At 39.8% G+C, this 19,288-nt stretch overlaps 1 protein-coding gene across 9 annotated transcripts in view; it reads right to left on the reverse strand.

Annotated features, from left to right (window-relative positions):
- rbfox1 (RNA binding fox-1 homolog 1) overlaps nt 1–19,288 on the reverse strand; it is a 197,051-nt gene that overhangs the window by 97,537 nt on the left and 80,226 nt on the right. For 3 of the 9 annotated variants that reach the window (XR_009119601.2, XM_058049644.2, XM_078797554.1), the window contains exon 1: nt 13,154–13,472. The exons of 2 other annotated variants lie outside the window; for them this stretch is intronic. Coding sequence is in view for 5 of the 7 variants with exons in the window: in XM_058049644.2 (XP_057905627.1) it covers nt 13,154–13,249 (96 nt within the window). In the remaining 2 variants the exon portion in view is untranslated. Of the gene's footprint in view, nt 1–13,153; nt 13,474–19,288 lie in introns of those variants that run through there. 4 more of the 9 variants (XR_009119600.2, XM_058049652.2, XM_058049646.2 and 1 more) reach the window with 2 other exon arrangements.

Genomic DNA, 19,288 nt, shown 5'->3' on the forward strand with positions numbered 1-19,288 from the left:
GTCAATTATTATTAATTCATTATCTTTTTCTTGTTGACTAACTAGAACTATTAACTAGAGTTTAGTGCAAATTTTGAATGGACCTGCATTATTATTACCCCCGGTGCAACGTTTGTATCCTTGCAGGTCACTATGTTATCACAAACTCGACACTGGGATCGATGTATTTACTGTATGACACTGGGATCTTTCCACCCACCTCTTTCAATTACTCTCGGCAGGACGGAAGATGGATCAAGACAGCATTACTGTAGCAACATGCCACAGTAAATGTTAAATACAGAACGGGCGTGGCTCAGTAGGTAGAGCAGGTTGTCTAGAAACTGGTTGCCGGTTGGATCCTTGCTCCCTCCACCCAGTCACCCACCCACCTGCACCCTAAAACCAGCTCCAAAAATTGACAGAAGACAGAAGGAACTGCTAATTTTACTTTCATTCATTCATTCATTTTGTACCGCTTATCCTCACGAGGGTCGCGGGCAGAGCTGGAGCCTATCCTTTAGGAAAATCCTGTTGGACCTAAGCTACAAGAAAAAGTGACAAAAGCGGACATACTACTTGATGAACAAATCTAAAACATTTCCGAGCTCTAATAGAATTGATATGGAAACAATAAAAAAGTTGATTAAGGAATTCTCAGAACCATTAACACACATTAGTAATTTATCATTTAAATTAGCTATCAGTAGATATTGACAGCACTAGTCTTTATGAGTCTGTGAAAATGTTTTTTTTTTTAGATTTTGCACTCTGTCCTTGAACAGAGTTGTTTGCTGTGATACACAAAAGTTTCTTTGGCTACAGAAGCACTAACTTTGACAATCATCAATCATTGATGAGGGTGGGTATGCCACCTGTCAAAAATAGACACACAGTATCAATTACTCATGTGTTTTTTTCTGGTGGTCCTGGAAAGTACCCCCCCCCCCCCAAAAAAAAGCAGGGATCTGCTGTATTATTACTAAAATCCTAGTATTTTACCCTCATGTCTAATATGTCTGATATCAAAGTTTCATCACAGTCATAGCGATTTGTAGTTTCACTCTTCTACCACTAGGCTTTGTTTGTACGCATGGTAGGAGTTGTGCATAAATGCATACTTTGTGTGGGAATGTTCTTATGCATGCACACTTTACACACACATCTCTGCAGCGGTTGGCTTCCCAAGATATCAGAAAGAAGCAAAAATGTTAATTGCTGTTTTCCCAAGTCAAAGCTGATGTGTGTGACTATCTTGTTCTGCCTGAAACACATAAAATAATGTCTGCTTTCATGGGTGACTAAGGAAATTTAAAAATAGTCACATCTGAGAGGCTGAAATTTGGATTTTTTTCAGTACATTTTAAAATGAAACAATTAATCGATGACCACAATAGCTGTCAAATAATTATCTCCACAATCGTTGCAGATCGAAATAATTGAACGATAGAGAAGATACTGTACTGTTAATGAAAGCATATTCTGAGGGCTAAAGTTGCAACATTTAAGTCCCCACCGCTGTCGACCTGCCTTTTAAACGGTGTGTGGATATGTACAATGTTTTTTTTAAAAAAAAGAAGAATAAAGTTAGTTGCCTTTGGCCTACTTCTTTATTCTTTCTTCTAATCCCTTTTCTTCCGTTCCCCTCCTCACTCGTCCTATTCCCCTGCTCTCTCTCTTTCCATCTTACACTCCATTCAACCGTGTAGCGCTAGCGTGTCGTTACATGAACACACCAGTCGCCTGTGTATGACGGCCTCTGTGACTGTGTGTGTGTGTGGTGGTGGAAAGAGAAAAATGAGCAAGTGCAATGACAGGTGAATGTGAATATGTGTCAGTGAGTAATATTTGGTATGATGTATGGCGTTAGATATCTAATTCCACTTGAAATACGGGCATTTCAAATCAAATATTAAACAGTAACATATAATAATTTTATATTGCATGTGACAAGTCGGTTTCTTTGAGAATTCCTTTGAAAAAATATATAGGTGCCGAATATGACATGACTGGCCTGCATATATTGTAATAGAACCTGCCCTCCCCCAGCACAAGCACAGCTCTTAGGTCGACAAACCATAATTCTGTAAGTGTCTCTTGGACATGTTTTAAGAGATTGTGCTTTCCAGTTGGCAGCACCTAATCTTTGGAATAGGCTCTTAAAAAAAAGTTGGAGGTATCTGGAGTCTGCAGACCCCTAAAAAGCAGCTAAGACCCGTCCCTTCAGGCATATTTTTTAACTCTCATGTCTGTTTACTCTTCAGTGGTTCTAAATGAATCTTCACGTAGAAGAACACATCTATCTGTATAAAAATGTCATTAGGCCACGCAGTCAGGTCGGGAAGACCTGGGTTCGATTCTCCGTGTGGAGTTTGCATGTTCTCCCTGTGCATGCGTGGGTTTTCTCCGGGTACTCCGGTTTCCTCCCGCATTCCAAAAACATGCTAGGTTAATTGGCGACTCCAAATTGTCCATAGGTATGAATGTGAGTGTGAATGGTTGTTTGTCTATACGTTTGTCCCCTGAGATTGGCTGGCAACCGGTCCAGTGCGTACCCCGCCTCTCCCCCAAAGACAGCTGAGATAGGCTCCAGCATATCAGTGACCTTAGTGAGGAAAAGTGGAATAGAAAATGGATGGATGGAACATGTCACACTATGGGTTTCAATCAATGACAAAGATGATTGGGAGCCACAATCCAATCCTGTACAAAAAACACATATTGTATTTTGACTACGTATTTTTCAGATAATACAGTTGGGTTTTAAAAATACAAGATGGATGGAGCAAACTCTTAAATTGATCACTTCCCGTTTTATCTCTGTCGTTTCCTGTCCGCTGCTCTGAAGGAAACTTGACCTACTGTTTTCCAGTAATGGGTAATCCAATTACTTACTGTTTGAAATGCTGTTACTGACAGTAAAAAGTGTTGCGTTATTATGCACTGATCTATGCCAACAATCTGCCATTGTTCACCGTTAGCACATTTGCCTACAGATGATGCAGGATCAGAGCAACTGGGGGTTCAGTACCTTGACCAAGGGCACTTCAACGTTATCATGGGAGGATACAGAATCGCATCCGGAAGCTTCAGGTTGGGAGACAACCCCTCGACCACCTGAGCCATACTGTCCCTAGAGTTTTGGTATGAAAAAGCATTGCAAAGCCGAGTCAGAATTATTTTACATATTTGAAGGTTTGTCATAAAACGACATAAAAATGACTAATAATTACTGTACCTGGTAAGCAAGTAATTGCATTTATTAAGGAGTACTTCTGTCAATAATTGAATTACTTTTCCGGGAAAGTAATTAGTAACTATAATAACTATGAGTAATTTCCCAGGGATGTTCATACACACCAGGAAGATAGCAATTTATTCCCTCATGCGTCCTCCGTGTTGACCTGAGCTCTCTATTCCATGACTACGTCCATGTTCCCTTCCTTCTTTGCTGCTCGCTGCTCGTTGTTTTTCCCCAATTATTATAATATATATCATAGGTTTTGGTTGCTACTTTTTACAATACAAGTCCTTTCCTGGACTGCCTAGCCACTCTGTTCCAGCTAAGTGTCAACCACTTTTCCACACTTTCCACACATACCACACATGTTTTGTCCAAAAACTATTCCATTCATATATATGGAATTTTGTGACACAAAGGGTAAACAAAATAGTAATTTAAGTACTTTAATAATGAATAAAATAATGATTAAGTAACTAATTCACCAAAATGAAATCAAATCCACACCAACTTGTCATAATTATCAGAGCAAAACTAAGAGAAGAAGCAAAATTACAGAGCAAAATTTTGCAGTACTTTCAGTGCGTACATTCTGTATAATTTGAACTGAAAATGATAACTGATACACAATCGTGGCAATGCAAGACTACTGTTACGATGCAGGAGGATATTACCAGACAAGAAATCGCTCCAGAGTACCAGTCAAAAAATGCGTAATGCAGAGGAAAAATACATAAGTCGCAACAGGCAATAAGTTGCATTTATTGACAAATGTATTCGAAACCACACCATTCATCTGACATTTAACATTGAATCTAGTCACAGACATTTTATCTGGAAAGTCAATTTATTCAAGTACACAGTAGCACATAAAATAACAGGCTGAATAGGTGTCCATTATAGAGGCTCAATAGGCTAAATTAACATAGCAACATAGTGACTGAACAACCACGTTTTCAGTAATATAAAAGTATATATACATATATATAAGCGTGTGTATGGTTGTGTATGAGTATGTTTTTGATTTTTTAGATATATTACTGGGTTTCAATGTGACTTAGAGGCAATATGCATCATGTCCAGTTAGATTAATGCGAATAACAGTGCATGTCGTTGAAATTATTTGCTCCAATTGTGTGAGTGTACATGTTATGATACATGAAGACATAAAATAGTTGAAAACGAGATGATGAAAAAGCAGTAAAGCTTATCTTAACCGTCAGACATAATAAAAAAAAAACACTTCTACCATGTCTCTTTGCGTTCTTACACCAACTCAGTCTGCATGAAAACATTCTTGGATGTGTCATTCATCTTTTTGTTGCACTGTTTGGCAAAGCCTGAGCTCCATAGCCAAATTTCATCCGGATTGCATGCACTATATCTGTCTGATAGAGGCCCTGGACCTGGCCGCAATTCTCCGTGGAGCATCGATGGACATTCTTCCAGGTGGAACACCTCCCTTTAAGACAAGGTGCTGCTCTGGAGGTCAGGAGAACCCGGGTAGACAGGGGCCAGGAACACCTCAGCTGTCTGCCTTTGTTTGAGTCATCATAGGGTGGCAGGGACAGTGAGGCAGGCCGAGGTTCGTACATGGAGCCCTCGGCGGATGCAGGCATTGATTGCAGCATAAATACCAATACATGTTGCAGACTGCTCCCCTCTTTTATATGTTACTTTTTAATTTAGGTTTCTTGCAACGGAACAGGCACTCTAATCCACCAGTGCTGTTATGTCCGATAGTAAATAACAAGTGGGATGCTCCCTGGACTGGTTGACATTCAATCACAGGGCTCATAGAGACCATTAATACCTTTGGATAACTTAAAATCTCCAATTAGCCTAAAGTAGTTTTTTTGGGATGTATGAAGAAGCAGGAGCAAGCAACCATTTGTCCGTCGTGCGGTGAAAAGGAAAAAAACGCACCAAAAAAGGGAGCCACAGTTTATATCAACCCTTGTACTACGACTACTCCTTCTATTACCTTCATGTCTAAATCTAATCACACACACCCGCTCTCAGCTCAACTGTCCAAACCAGATAGCAATCCATTCAAGTTGTTTTTAGCTCAATGTTTCCTTCCACTTGAAAAGAAGCATTGCAAAGGCAAAGGTATCGGCCTGTATACGTTCTAAATGCAAATATATGTCATCCCTTTAAACAAAAATCAAATGATAAATCATGAGGAAGATAATCATCCCCCTCATGTTGCCTGATTTAATAACCTATTTGATGTCAAGCAATTTTATCTTCCTCTTTCCAAAAGAAAAGTCTCCACTCCTTACATTTAACGTTCCACTGCCATTCCGTTCTGGTGATATACATGTTTGAGGAGACCTTCAACAATAATATTAATAATTCATCACTATTTTGGATGTAGTGCTACAAATTGGATGCTCTGTATCAGTCAGTAAATGTTTCTGGTTTCGGGTGTGTGTGCTTGTGTTATATTTTACACTCCCTGTAAAAAAAAAAGTCACACACTATTTAATATTTCGTTGGACCGCCTTTAGCTGTGATTACGACAGGCATTAGCTTCTGCGATGTCACATTTATTTCTGCCAGAGTTGCATTAGTTTTTCACAAATATCTTATGTTGGTCTTTTTTTTTTTTGATTGATTGGACCACTGTGCAAAGTCTCTTCCATCACATCCCAAAGATCCTCTATGGGGTTCAGTCTGGACTTTAAAGACATTATACATTACATTATAGAAAATTAATGAATAGGTTATATACAAAAATAACATAACTATTGTAACCATATTCTCGACTTATTTGGAGATATTTATTATTTGGAGCAAAATTTATATTTGTTATGTTGCTATATTAGACATCTGAATCCAACACAGTTTTTTTGCATGTTTGTCACAGTTAAATGTTTCAGACCATCAAACAAAACTGAACACAAAATGCAATTTTTCAAATTAAACTTATTATGCACATTTCCCATGGGGATGAATAAAGTATCTACCTACCTACCTATTATTATTAGGGGAAACAAAATGTCTAAACATACATTTCCTGTGTGAAAAAGTTAAAACATAACTGAGATGAAATGACATCAAGCTTTGGGACACCAGTGAACCAAAGTGGAATGCCTAATCCACAAATGTTGAAAACAAGGAAGAGTAGTGAACCTTCCCAGGAGTGGCTGGCCAACCAAAATGACCCCAAGAGGGCAGCGGTGACTCATCCAAGGGGTCACAAAAGGCCCCCAAAAAGAAAGAAATGCAGGCCTCACTTGCCTCAGTTAATGACTGCACGATTCCGCCATAAGAAAGACATGGGGCAGAGTTCCAAGACAAAAACCACTGCTGAAGAAAAAGTACATTAAGGCTTGTCTCAATTTTGCCAGAAAAAAACTTGATGATCCCCGAGATCATTTGGAAAATACTCTTATTGCACTATTGAACTTATTGCAAGGTGTGTGTCCCATTACATCTAGTTTAAAATAATGTTGAATTTCAGAAAAAGAAAATAATACCAACAGTAAAATATGGTGGTGGTAGTGTGATGGTCTGGGGCTGTTTTGCTGTGTCAGGACCCCAAAGACTTGCTGTGATAAATGGAACCATGAATTCTGCTGTCCGGCCATCTGTTAGTGACCTCAAGCTGAAACCAACTTGGGTTCTTTAGCAGGACAATGATCCAAAACACACCAGCAAGTCCACCTCTGAATGGCTGAAGAAAAACCAAATGAAGACTTTGGAGTGGCCTAGTCAAAGTCCTGACCTGAATCCTATTGAGATGCTGTGGCATGACCTTAAAAAGGCGCTTCATGCTGGAAAACCCTCCAATGTGGCTGAATGACAACAATTCTGAAAAGATGAGACAAAATTCCTCCACAGCGCTGGAAGAGACTCATTGCAAGTTATCACAAACGCTTGATTGCAGTTGTTGCTGCTTAATAATGAAAAGTTTGATTTAAAACTGCATTTTGTGTTCAGTTGTGTTGTCGTTGACTACTATTTAAATTAATTCGTTAAGTGTGATAAAATAAAAATCGGGAAATCAGGAAGGGGGCAAACGCATGTTCACGCCACTGTATATATGACACATATGAACTAAATGCATAGTGTGTATAACACGTAAACATCACCTTGTAACACCTTGGCATAGCATGCCAACACATTAGCACAAAATGAAATACTTAAGACTGCGATGTGAAAAAAATATCTCACTCTCACACATGCACACACTGCCTGCAGCATGTGATAAAACGCTGGATAATGGAACGGGGCTAATAGCAGAAAGTTGCTTCATGACAAATTGTCAGATTGCAAAAAACATTTTCCTTCCTTTCCATGTAGCTTTTTGTTATTGCAAAGCACTGCTCGACTCGTCCTCTACTTCGAGCCTCTGCTCGGTCACACTTCCAATTCTTGTTACCTAGTCTCATGATTTTTTTTTTCTTTTTCTGCTTTCCAAATGTACCAGCAAAGTTCTACAATGCCACTGCGATGAGAAACTGGGTCAAGAAACACATTGCCTGAACTCTAACTCTTTAAATTCTGACTACACAAGTCATATCCAAGGCAAGGCGCAGGCAAATGTTTTATTTATGACACTATTGTGTCCTCCATGATCACCCGTGGTTGTTTCGAAAGGTTTGCTTTTCAAGGTTGACACCCCACTTTTATTTTGTATTGTTTCCCCCTACTTGTTCCTTTTTCTGTTTCTTATGTAGATCCCTTTACTTCCGCTGCTGGGCGGAGCAATGAGACCTGCAACCACTTGCCAATTAATGATGTTCAAAAAGCACAGCGGCGGCAGCAGGAATACACCAGATTGTTCCGCTTCCACATTTTCCACGCTTTCCGTTACCATGTCAAGAAATAGTGAGCCGTGTATCCCATTCTCGTCCTTCTCTTGTTTTACAAAGTCGTATTTTTGCAGCTCATACTCGGCTTACTTCTCCCACTGATTCCCTGTCATCTTGTCATTCTCGTTGCTGAGTTTGACGTTTGAGGTGGGCTCTGTAGTTCAGTTTATAAGGTCTTTGGAACCAGGGGGTGATTGTTTTGTATTAATAAAATAAATAATTCAATGCTGTAGAGATGCTAGTCAGCTTCTTCACTACTAAACTGCCTTTCAGCATAGCATTGACCTCTATTCCCCCATGAGTGACATCTCTCCTGGCATGCATGTCAGAGTGGACCAAACAATATGAAAACTAATCCAGTATACTGTCTATGTGTGCAGATTGTTGCCGGTCCACATTAGGATTCTTCTAGTAGTTTCCCAGACTTCACGGCGAACGAGTGGTTAGCGTGCAGGCCTCACAGCTAGGACACCCAAGTTCAATTCCATTTTGTGCTGGTCTTTGCTGATTGTGTAGATACTTCATGTTTTGACTAAAATGTCTGATGGCAGTATTTCTCATTTGGCATGTTTAACTGGTCTGGCTCATACTTTTTATACAGTTTTTTTATATGACCACCAAATTCACATATATTAATTCATTCGCTACCCCTTATCCTCACGAGGGTCGCGGGGGATGCTGGAGCCTATCCCAGCTGTCTTTAGTCGAGAGGTGGGGTAGACCCTGGACTGGTCAACAGCCAATCACAGGGCACATATAGACAAACAACCATTCACACTCACATTCATACCTATGGACAATTTGCAGTGTGAATTAATGCTATGAATTAACCTAGCATGTTTTTGGAATGTGGGAGGAAACCGGATTACCCGGGGAAAACCCACGCATGAATGGGGAAAAACTCCACACAGATATGGCCGAGGGTGGAATTTAACTCAGATCTCCAAGCTGTGTGGTCTGCGCGCTAATATTTCTTAAAATGTAAATGTGTAATGAATAATTATATTTTATAATTTATTTTGGTAATGGTAATGGTTTTATTTCATTTGAACATGCATCAGATTACAATTGAATGCATCACATAATCAGTTCACAGTTCCACATGTCCAAAAGGAGTAGGAAGAAGCAAAGCTTATTAAATCCTACCCCTCCATCTGGTACTTTTACAATCAGTAACTGTTACACTTGTTCACTTCCTGCTTTCCATAATGCAGTTTAAGGTTTGGGTTTGTTTTTTTTTTTGTTTTTTTTTATTTTGAAATTTTTTGTCCCGAACCCAAGTAGGAGGTGATATGACCATCCAATGACATAATGTGTACCATAGTAAGTGTCAATATAGTGATATATATAGCACATCATGACTGGTTCAAGACTCTTCATCCTTGGATTTAGCAAACATCAACTGCTTGTATTGTTTCTGGAATTCGCTCATCGTTGTGCATTGTTTGAGTTCCTTGTTTTATAATTTATTTTAGATTTTAACAGTATTGGCTTTGCCAAAATATATTACAACTAATAAATTTAATTACAAATACAAAAATTTGTACAGTGTATTTTATTTGTTTTCTAAATATGTCATTCTTCTTCTTTCTCTTTGGGCTTTTCCCTTCAGGGGTCGCCACAGCAAATCAATCTCCTCCATCCAACCCTGTCTTCTGCATTGGTCCGTCTGACACCAACTACCCTCATGTCCTCCTTCACTACATCCATAAACCTCCTCTTTGGTCTTCCTCTACGCCTCCTACCTTGGCAGCATCCTTCTACCAATATATTGACTATCTCTCCTCTGGACATGTCCCAACCATCTCAGTCTGGCCTCTCTGACTTTATCTCCAAGGCCTCTAACATGTAATGTCCCTCTGATGGATTTGTTCCTGATCCTATCCATCCTGGTCACTCCCAATGAGAACCTCGGCATCCTCATCTCTGCTACCTCCAGTTCTGCTTCCTGTCTTTTTCTCAGTGGCACTGTCTCTAGAACAAACAACATGGCTGGTCTCACCACAGTTTTGTATACCTTTCCTTTCATTTTAGCTGAAACTCTTCTATCACACATCACGCCTGACACTTTTCTCCACCCGTTCCATCCTGCCTGCACACGCTTCTTTACCTCCTTTTCACAATGTCCATTGTTCTGAACTGTTGACCCCTAAAATTCTCCACCTTCAGTATCTCTTCTCCCTGTAACTTCACTCTTCCACTTGGGTCCCTTTCATTCACACACATAATTTTATCAATGGTATAATAGATGTATTTTTCCATGCAGACACCCATGATATACTTCTTCACAAGGCACTGGAATCATTTTCAATAATCCTGGTCCATGCATAACCTGTTTTAAGTGCAACATAGTCTTTTGAGATGAAATGGCCAGGAGTAGTTAACCAACAGCTCCGGAGCTGTGGCTGTGGCTCCTTTTATAAATGTGGTCATTTATTAATGTAATTATTTGTATATTATTTTTCACAGCGGATATAACAAGATTGACATGTGTTTTGGTGTCTTGACCACAGAAAACTATTTACAACCCGTCAAGATTTTTTTTTATTATATTAAAGTGTGCTACGGGGCGTCACAGCGGTCGAGTGGTTAGCGCGCAGACCTCACAGCTAGGAGACCAGGGTTCAATTCCACCCTTGGCCATCTCTGTGTGGAGTTTGCATGTTCTCCCCGTGCATGTGTGGGTTTTCTCTGGGTACTCCGGTTTCCTCCCACATTCCAAAAACATGCTAGGTTAATTGGCGACTCCAAATTGTCCATAGGTATGAATGTGAGTGTGAATGGTTGTTTGTCTATATGTGCCCTGTGATTGGCTGGCGACCAGTCCAGGGTGTACCCCACCTCTTGCCCAAAGACAGCTGGGATAGGCTCCAGCACACCCACAACCCTTGTGAGGATAAGCGGTAGAAAATGAATAAATGAATGAATTTACTGGCCAAATATAGCACCATCTATTGGTACTCTTTATTGCAGGTGATTTACTTTTTCTAATCTAGTCTTTCCTAAAATGGCAGCCTCCTCTTCCGCTGCAGCGATGCTAGCTTTTGACAGTCGTAACATTTCCTGCTGAAATGTTACTCCTGAAAATCAGTCAGACTGGACACCCTGGTGAGAAAGTGTCAGCCAATGCTGACACAGAGCCAACCTCTATCCATCACTGCATTCTAGACCTACGTACGTATGTAAATATTGTACATCAGGCACTATGAGTACGGCAACCAGGGACAATCTCCGCTGCCTCGGACTGCTGTCAGACAGGCCGAGCAGTCTACCACAGAGCAGAGTTTCCTAATAAGTCAAGCTGCTCCTGGAGGAGGCTAAAAGCGGCTAAGCTAAAAGCTAACCAGCATAGATCACTGCTTCCATCCATCTTCCTGCATCTCTTTTGGTCTACTGGCTCCAAAGCCATGGACTGGAAAGCTCTCCAGAGAGTGGTGAGTACCGCAGAGAAAATAATTGGGACTTCTCTTCCCTCCCCTTAAGAATACTGCAGACAAATGCTGTGTGGCCAGACCACGGATGATCACCGGGGATCCAACAGACCTACACTATGGACTGTTCAGCCTGCTGACATCTGGCAAGAGCTTCTGCTGTACCCAGTGCAGAACCAACAGGGTACTTTCCCCACATACCCCTTTCACTGACAAAACTCTAGTTTCTGCTACAGCAAAAACTCAGTGTAATTTCTTTACTGCAATATTTTTACTCTTTATATTTTTTTAATATTGCATCTTTTTCATGCATTTTATTGTTTACGACTTTACCCTCATTGCTCTGCCTCTGTTTTACTGTCCTTATTTTTATCATGTGTTTTTATCAGTGCTGATTTAACAAAATGCTTTTCCCTTTTTTTTTACTGTGCATTGCTGTCTATAACTGAAAAGGACGTTTATCTAACATGTATCGATCTAGCCATCTATCTTCATTTGTGGCCTTTGTCATGATGAGGCCTTCTAGGAACACTTGCAGGCTGCTTCTTAAAACTACTAAACCTCTCTCAATTATGACCATGTTTACATTCCACATCTTCATGCAGATGCTGTTGCCTGGGAATGATCTCTCGTTTTGCTCACAATAATTATTAACACGGTTTGCTTGTTTGATGATGAAAGAATAAAAAGTAGTGTTTTTTTATTGAGCCAATCAATAACTATGGTTGTTTAAACTACAAATAGATAGATAGTACATGAATAAAAGTCATATTCAAAAAGAGAATCGATGGAAATAGAATAGATGATTCAAATTTATACAAAATCCATGTTAGAATGGAAGGCACTACAAATAATTACAATGTATGAGCAAATGGATTGCGAACATATACATATTTTTAACAGGCTTTTGGAAAATATAGTTACCTACCCTTGGTTGTTAAATATCCAGATTCAATAATTATAAAATTAAATGATTTAAACCTGTCTGTAGCTGCTATTTTCATTCACTCTAAAAAAAAAAGAGAGCGCAATCAGCACAGCTTATGTTATTAAAGTTGCATATGCATGCATATTTACCATTGTTGAGAATCTCCAACTCCAATATAAATAAACTCATTATTAAGCAATGTCTCCTAAAATTATTATAAAAATATTTTGGGGGCTAAATAACAGTAGGTATAATATCAATAACACAGAGCGTTGGACATGTTTCCACCCTTTCTTCAACGACTTGTCTCATGATGACATCCAGAACCGAGCAGGTTAAAATTGTGTTATTTGACACAACTAATTACACTCACTGCAACATAAAATGTATCCCACACGCTGTGTACATGGATGGAAGTGAAACTGTTTTGCTCTTGCTAACACACCAGAATACAGAGAAGGCTGACAATGCTGAAAACCTTTTCCAGGAATTAACATTCTACCGTGCTACATCTCCAAATTAGAGGAGGTGGCGACTCTACTTTTGCCTGTACACAGTTAAGGGTAACCTAAGGAAGGCTTCTCAAAGTGCATTACAATGCTATTAATATTAAACGTAAATACACAAGTTAGGTCATTTAGTTCAATGAAACACAGTTACTCTGTTCAATTCTACTTCTCATGTCCAACAGCAGCAGAGAGCAGCATGCATACAAAGTGTAAAGTCTTCTCCACAAAAATGACACACTCACCTGCTGTAAATACATAAAGGTGAGAGCAGCGCAGGATAACTGAGGGCAGGCATCCACGTTGGGTAGCGCCACACATGTTCCTCCGGGATGCTGCATGTTCCTTCCTCAAGCTGAACACAACACAACCCCTCAACCCCAACAACACACAACGCCGGTCTGAGCGGTGACTGGAATGAGCGCAAGGAGTGAGCAAAGAAGGGAGAAAAACAAAATCAATGCTATAGAGACTTATAAGGAGTCAGCTGAAAGATGGTGCTTCAAGAGAAGCAGCAGCCAGTCCCATACAGTGGATTACCAAGTGTTTTCTGCTCACCAGAAGGCGGGGTGAGAGCTGACGGAGAGAGGAAAAGAGAGGGAGAGAGAGAGAGAGAGAGAGAGAGAGAGAGACCACTGTGCTGCAGTGTATGTGACAAAGTGTGTGTGTGTGTGTGTGAGAGATGCTCAGTGTGAGTCTGACTCAGTGTGTGCGCATATATGTGTTTGTGTGTATGTGTGCAAGCCAGCAGTCAATGCGACTGTGATCACTGGAGTGTGAGGGAGGCAGAAAATTGTGTGCGTATATTTATATATATATATATGTGTGTGTGTGTTCATAGAGTGGTGCTGTGTATATGAATGCAGTGTACGTATGTGTCAGAGTGTTCAGCTGTGTGCATTTGGTGTTGACTGCAAAAAAAATAAATGCTGATTTTTCTCTCATTCTCTTGATGAATTGAAGTTCTTTGGCGTGTTACGAGAGGCGATCAAGGATACGCACTGCAGCCCCAATACGGGCCTCACTTTCTCTCTCCCACTCATTTGCTGGCAAAACTTTTGAAGTCATTCATACTGCTGAAAAAAAAATAAAAAATAAACAGAGAATGAGAAATCTAAATTTGAACGGGCTTCTGGCAAAATTACTAATTGAATTACTAATTAAAATCACTTTTGTTTTTGCTTGTATCTTTCATACATATCACCTTTCATCTTTCCAATCTGTCTAAATATGATGGTGAGCAGATAATCCATCCACCAGATGTCGATTAGGCAGCAAGAGTATTGCACAGGTGAGCCTTTGGCTGGCTACAATAAAATGCCACCCAAAAATGTGCAATTCCATTAGAATCACTTTTTTAGACATGAACAACTATATATCGTTAATGTTGGGGTTTCTTTTGCAATGTCACGTTATACTTAAGTACGTTAAACAAAAAGTACAGTAGGACCAGTTTACGTCAAACCTGTTGATGTCAAAAACACATCTTGGATGGAATTTGAGATCAAGTAAAGCTCTCAATTTACCGGTGGATCTACGTCCCTATCCTCACCTATGGTCATGAGCTGACTGACAGGACTAGATTGAAGGTACAAGCGGCCAAGTTTTCTCCATAGTGTGGCTGGGCTCTCCCTTAGAGTAAAGTGAGAAGCAGTGTCATCTGGGAACCAATTGGAGTAGAACCACTGCTCCTCCACATGGAGAGGAGCCAGATGAGGTGGCTTGGGCATCCGGTCAGGATGCCTCCCGGAAGCCTCTCCGGGGAGGTGTTCAGGGCATGTCCAACCGGTGGGAGGCCTCAGGGAAGACCCAGGGCACGTTGGAGAGGCTATGTCGCTCAACTGGCCTGGGCCTCGGGATCTGCCGGAGAGTGAAGTCTGGGCTTCTCTGCTTTGGCTGCTGCCCTGGTGACGGATGGATAGATGGCTGGACTAATGGAGGAAAATCACATCAACAAACTGGTGGAGCCTCAAAAATACTTTATTAACGCTCATTCACTTTTGGTCTCTGAAAAATGTCATGAAAGGACAAGCATTGGCTACTATTTGCCACTGCTGATGTGAGTCTGGTTCCACTGTATTGTGTTTCTATGAGAAAGCAATCAGGGGTTTTTTTAGGGAGCAAAGGGATATTGATATTGTTATTATAAATAGCAGATCCCTGCATCTTTGCAATTCACCATTTGTGACATCACAAAATTGCACTTTTTTGGCCAAAAAAGGTCAATTTTTCAGTAGAAAACACATCTCTTTCACCCTAAGTTGGTAATTTATAACCATGTGATAATAAATACTACAACATATATGTTCAACGTAATGGCGCCCTGCGTGTGTTGATATGGAAGCACTAACTTCAACAGCTATCTTGTTATCACCAATCTGCTCTCAAAACCTGCAGCAAAGTGAACACAAGTTGCTGCATGATCGTAAATTGTTACTGGAATTGCAACAGGCAAGCAATGTGGATTATGTTGATGCGGCTTGGAAAACCACCTTCGAGGAAAGCTAGCTGGAATGACCAAGCAGCCTACGGAGCAGCGAACCCACTTCCACTGCTGGCTGCTACAGAGGGAGTGATACAAGCGCGGTTGTAATGCTAGCCTGACGACCAGGATAAAGGCTTGACCGTGTCTCTTATTCCATCTGTTCTATCCTTACATTATCATTCATTTGCGGTGAGTACCTATACATTTTATGCTTTAAAATGTGTTTAATAACGATGTGACAATTAACTATAAAAAAAATTACTATTAAAAGTAGACTTTTTATCTGCACTTTGGTCTCCTGCTCTCGGCATACTGGGGTCGTGCCACAAAGCCGAAGCCGAGACGAGAGCCTGAAGGAAAAGCCGAAAGAGAAAGAATTATACTATACACTTTCTCAAGCCTAGTATTAAATTCCATTGATGATGCACCTTAGGGTTAAAATGACAAACAAGACAGCTGGGATAGGCTCCAGCACCCCCTGCAACCCTCGTGAGGATAAGCGGTAGAAAATGAATGAAAATCTTGAACTTCGATATGGACCCTCCCCCCCAAGACAACTATGGCTATGCTATGCAACCATTTCACATTTTTTCTGTTAACCTTTGCAATGTACGCATTCCAGGTGAACTCTTCTTGGTTTGGCTTCAGCCAGCTACCAAATGCTGCCCACTGGTGTTATGACTTGAGTACTGCACATGAAATGAAATTCAAATCCTACAAAGTACTTTGAGGCAATGCAAAATGACACCAATTACTGTACAGTCGATTCTACCATGACCAAAAATGTGCACGTATGACTGATGGATTTTCTTGAAATGCACTTTGCCTCATGTTTTCTTCTGTTTGATATCGGTATATTATGCAGGGTTGGTTATATGGTGGCTTTTTTCAAAAGTAAGACATTAAAGGAAACACTGAGCACTGAGATGTGTGTTGGCGTTTCAAAGCTTAATGGCTAAATGTAATCGCATGTACATGTGTGTGAAAGTGAGTGCATCAGAGAGAGGGTGCATGCAACGGCAAAAGTGAGCATATTATGAAATGAAGCAGAACATTGCAAGTGCATGACTGCAGGCGAGTAGTTACCTTTCATGCATTCATTCAACTGACGACAAGCTCTTGTTTTTTTGTGCTTCTCTTCTTCCACCTCCACCCTTTGGGCAAATCTTTATTTTGCACCCACACACACACATATAAGCCATTAACCAAGTCTGTAAGCCACTGAAAGCTTTCTTATCCACATACACACATTCTTCTGGATTTACACTTTGGAATATTACCTTAAGTTAAAAATACACATTATCTGAGAAACAGTTCCTTGCATTGTGTGTAAACATAAATGGCATTAGTAAGCACACAATGACAGACTCACACAATGACATACAGTAAACAGCAGGAAAAATATAAATGGCATAGGACAAATGACATTCATCGGAAGTGTATGAATGATTGAAGTACAATAAAAATGCTAAGGCCAGATAGAGCCAGGATAACGCTTAAGATAAGCCCCCTGAAACAGGTTACGTCTCACATCAACTGTGGTGCATTCATGGACTGCAGTACAAAGTGGAAAATCTCAACACTTGAGAGAGAAGCACAGGGCTGTCAATTAATTAAAATATTTAGTTGTGATTAACTATGTCATCCCCAATAGGTAATTAATCATTAATCACACATTGAAATTATTTTATTAAGACTGTCAAACGATTACCAATTGTAACCAAATTAATCAGTTGTATGATCATGATCATGATTAACCACACTTGCACTGATGTGTGACATTTCCCCAGTTTTTCTCTAATAAATGATCAAAAAGAATAATGGTAGGACATAATTCCATATATATATATTTGTATGTATTTATAGCTCCAATTGAACTGAAAATTCAACTCAAGTTGAAAAGATGGCATGTGCATGTCTGAAAATCTATTTGCCCAACACTAGGATTTTTTATTTGGATAAGGAAACATTTTCTGGGATTCTGAGCATACTTAAATGCATCAAATTGTACTTCCGTACTAAGAGTTAGGTTAGTGACTGATGAGACTATCCACTTATTGTTTTTCTTTGTCTTTCTGCTTACTTAGACCATACATAGGCATATAATTAAGACATAATTGCACTTTTTGGAGTGTCTACGAATGCATCTTGCATTGGAATTGCACTGCTGTCTTCAGGCCAGTATAAAGTCATAAAAGAGTGTCGGATTTTATGCGACTGTGTGAGGACACTACTCGATGAATCCGTCTGGTTTGTCATGATACGCATGCCTTAATTATGCTAAAAATGTTAACATAATTAAGTTAATTATATAGCTTGTTATTGTTAAGCTATTTTTGACAGACCTGGTTTTTATCTATAAACCAGTCTACCTTTTAAAAGATCATTTTAAAGGAAACATATTGCCAATCATTTACAATCATTATGTGAAACATTAACACATTTATTTCCCTTTTCTGTGCATTTGTGACCAAAACAAGTTAGCATGAGCTAGCTAACAATGCACATGATTGTGACGTACCTATTTTCACGCTAAAGCGAAAACAGCAACAGTTTTCCATTTGCATAACTGACTTGTATATTAACAAAGATAAATAAATATTGTTGTAGCAGCTAACATGAAAAAATATATCTGGTGGAGTCACAGGACACCCCGTCAACCACTCATCTCAGCGTCAGATGGAACAGATGGAAGAGTGGATAAGTAACTCTCAATTTTACTACGAAGACTCCACAAGATGCTCATTTGCTGTCAGCATTTTTGGAGCTCAAGTCTTGTGCTGGAAGACACAGTCATCCAAATGAGAGCAGGCATTGTAAGTGTTGTCGCTGTTTCCAAGCTGCTTTTGTTGACGGAAGTAGCAGAAGCTCCTGGGTTAGCATGTGAGATCAATGTTCCGAGAAGAGAAGTTTTGGTAAAGTCTTAAATCATCAAAATATGGCATGATACTGTAAGTATGACATGTTATCATCAATGTGCTTCTTATTGCACAAAATATAATTGTGACTAAAAGGCTTGCAAAAATGCCCACCAACTGAGTAAAATGAAAAAAGGGTGTTAATATATATTGAAAACTTACAAAAAATAAATAAATGGCTCAAGAACAGCCAGTAGCCTGTTCAGCCTGTGAATATTGTCATTCATCCAGGTCATTGTATTTTAAGGGCATTCAATCGATCATAAGCAGACTGTTCAGGTTGCCTTAAAAGACGTTTCGCCTCTCATCTGAGCAGGTTTCATTAGTTTATGCCCAAAGACTAGGTGGGACACACACTAACATAAAAATGAACATGTGAAAATGGTGGGTTATTTTTAATAGACATATAAGTATACTGTACTGCTTACCTGTATTATCACATATTTGTTAATTACTACTGACTTATTACTGGCGAATGAGATGTTTTCTCTGCAGGACAAGTGTCCTGTTTTTTTAACCAAAAATCCATGAATTTGCATAGCCGTGAATGCTTTGCGGAGATCCACCATATAGTCAAAATATCTATTATTTTTATTATGCAATAAAAAGTACTACTTCCTTAAGTGTTTTCACCCAGTATTTATTGATTCAATCCCACCATGTTTACAGCATGGGGTTGGGGGTATTTTTATCTCACTAAAATGCTTACATTGGCCTTCTACTCTTAGTTTATGGGACATTCCACAGTAAATGCAGTTTCACGGTAATTGTATACATGTACTGAGTCGGTGCGTATGCTGAGCCTTCCAGTGCTCGTCCATTTGTGGCTATGTGGTCTTTTACCTGCCACGCATGGCAGAGCAAGGCAATTGAACAGTGGCTGGGACAGTCTTTCATTGTGCTCGTGGAGCTCAAATGTCAGCAGTAAAGGCTGAGACCTCAAGCTATAAAAAACATGTTCAACTGACATTTGGTAA

This window comes from Doryrhamphus excisus, linkage group LG16, assembly GCF_037039965.1.
Source record: "Doryrhamphus excisus strain RoL-2023G ecotype Guam linkage group LG16, RoL_Dexc_Guam_v1.1, whole genome shotgun sequence".
Lineage (NCBI taxonomy): Eukaryota > Metazoa > Chordata > Actinopteri > Syngnathiformes > Syngnathidae > Doryrhamphus > Doryrhamphus excisus.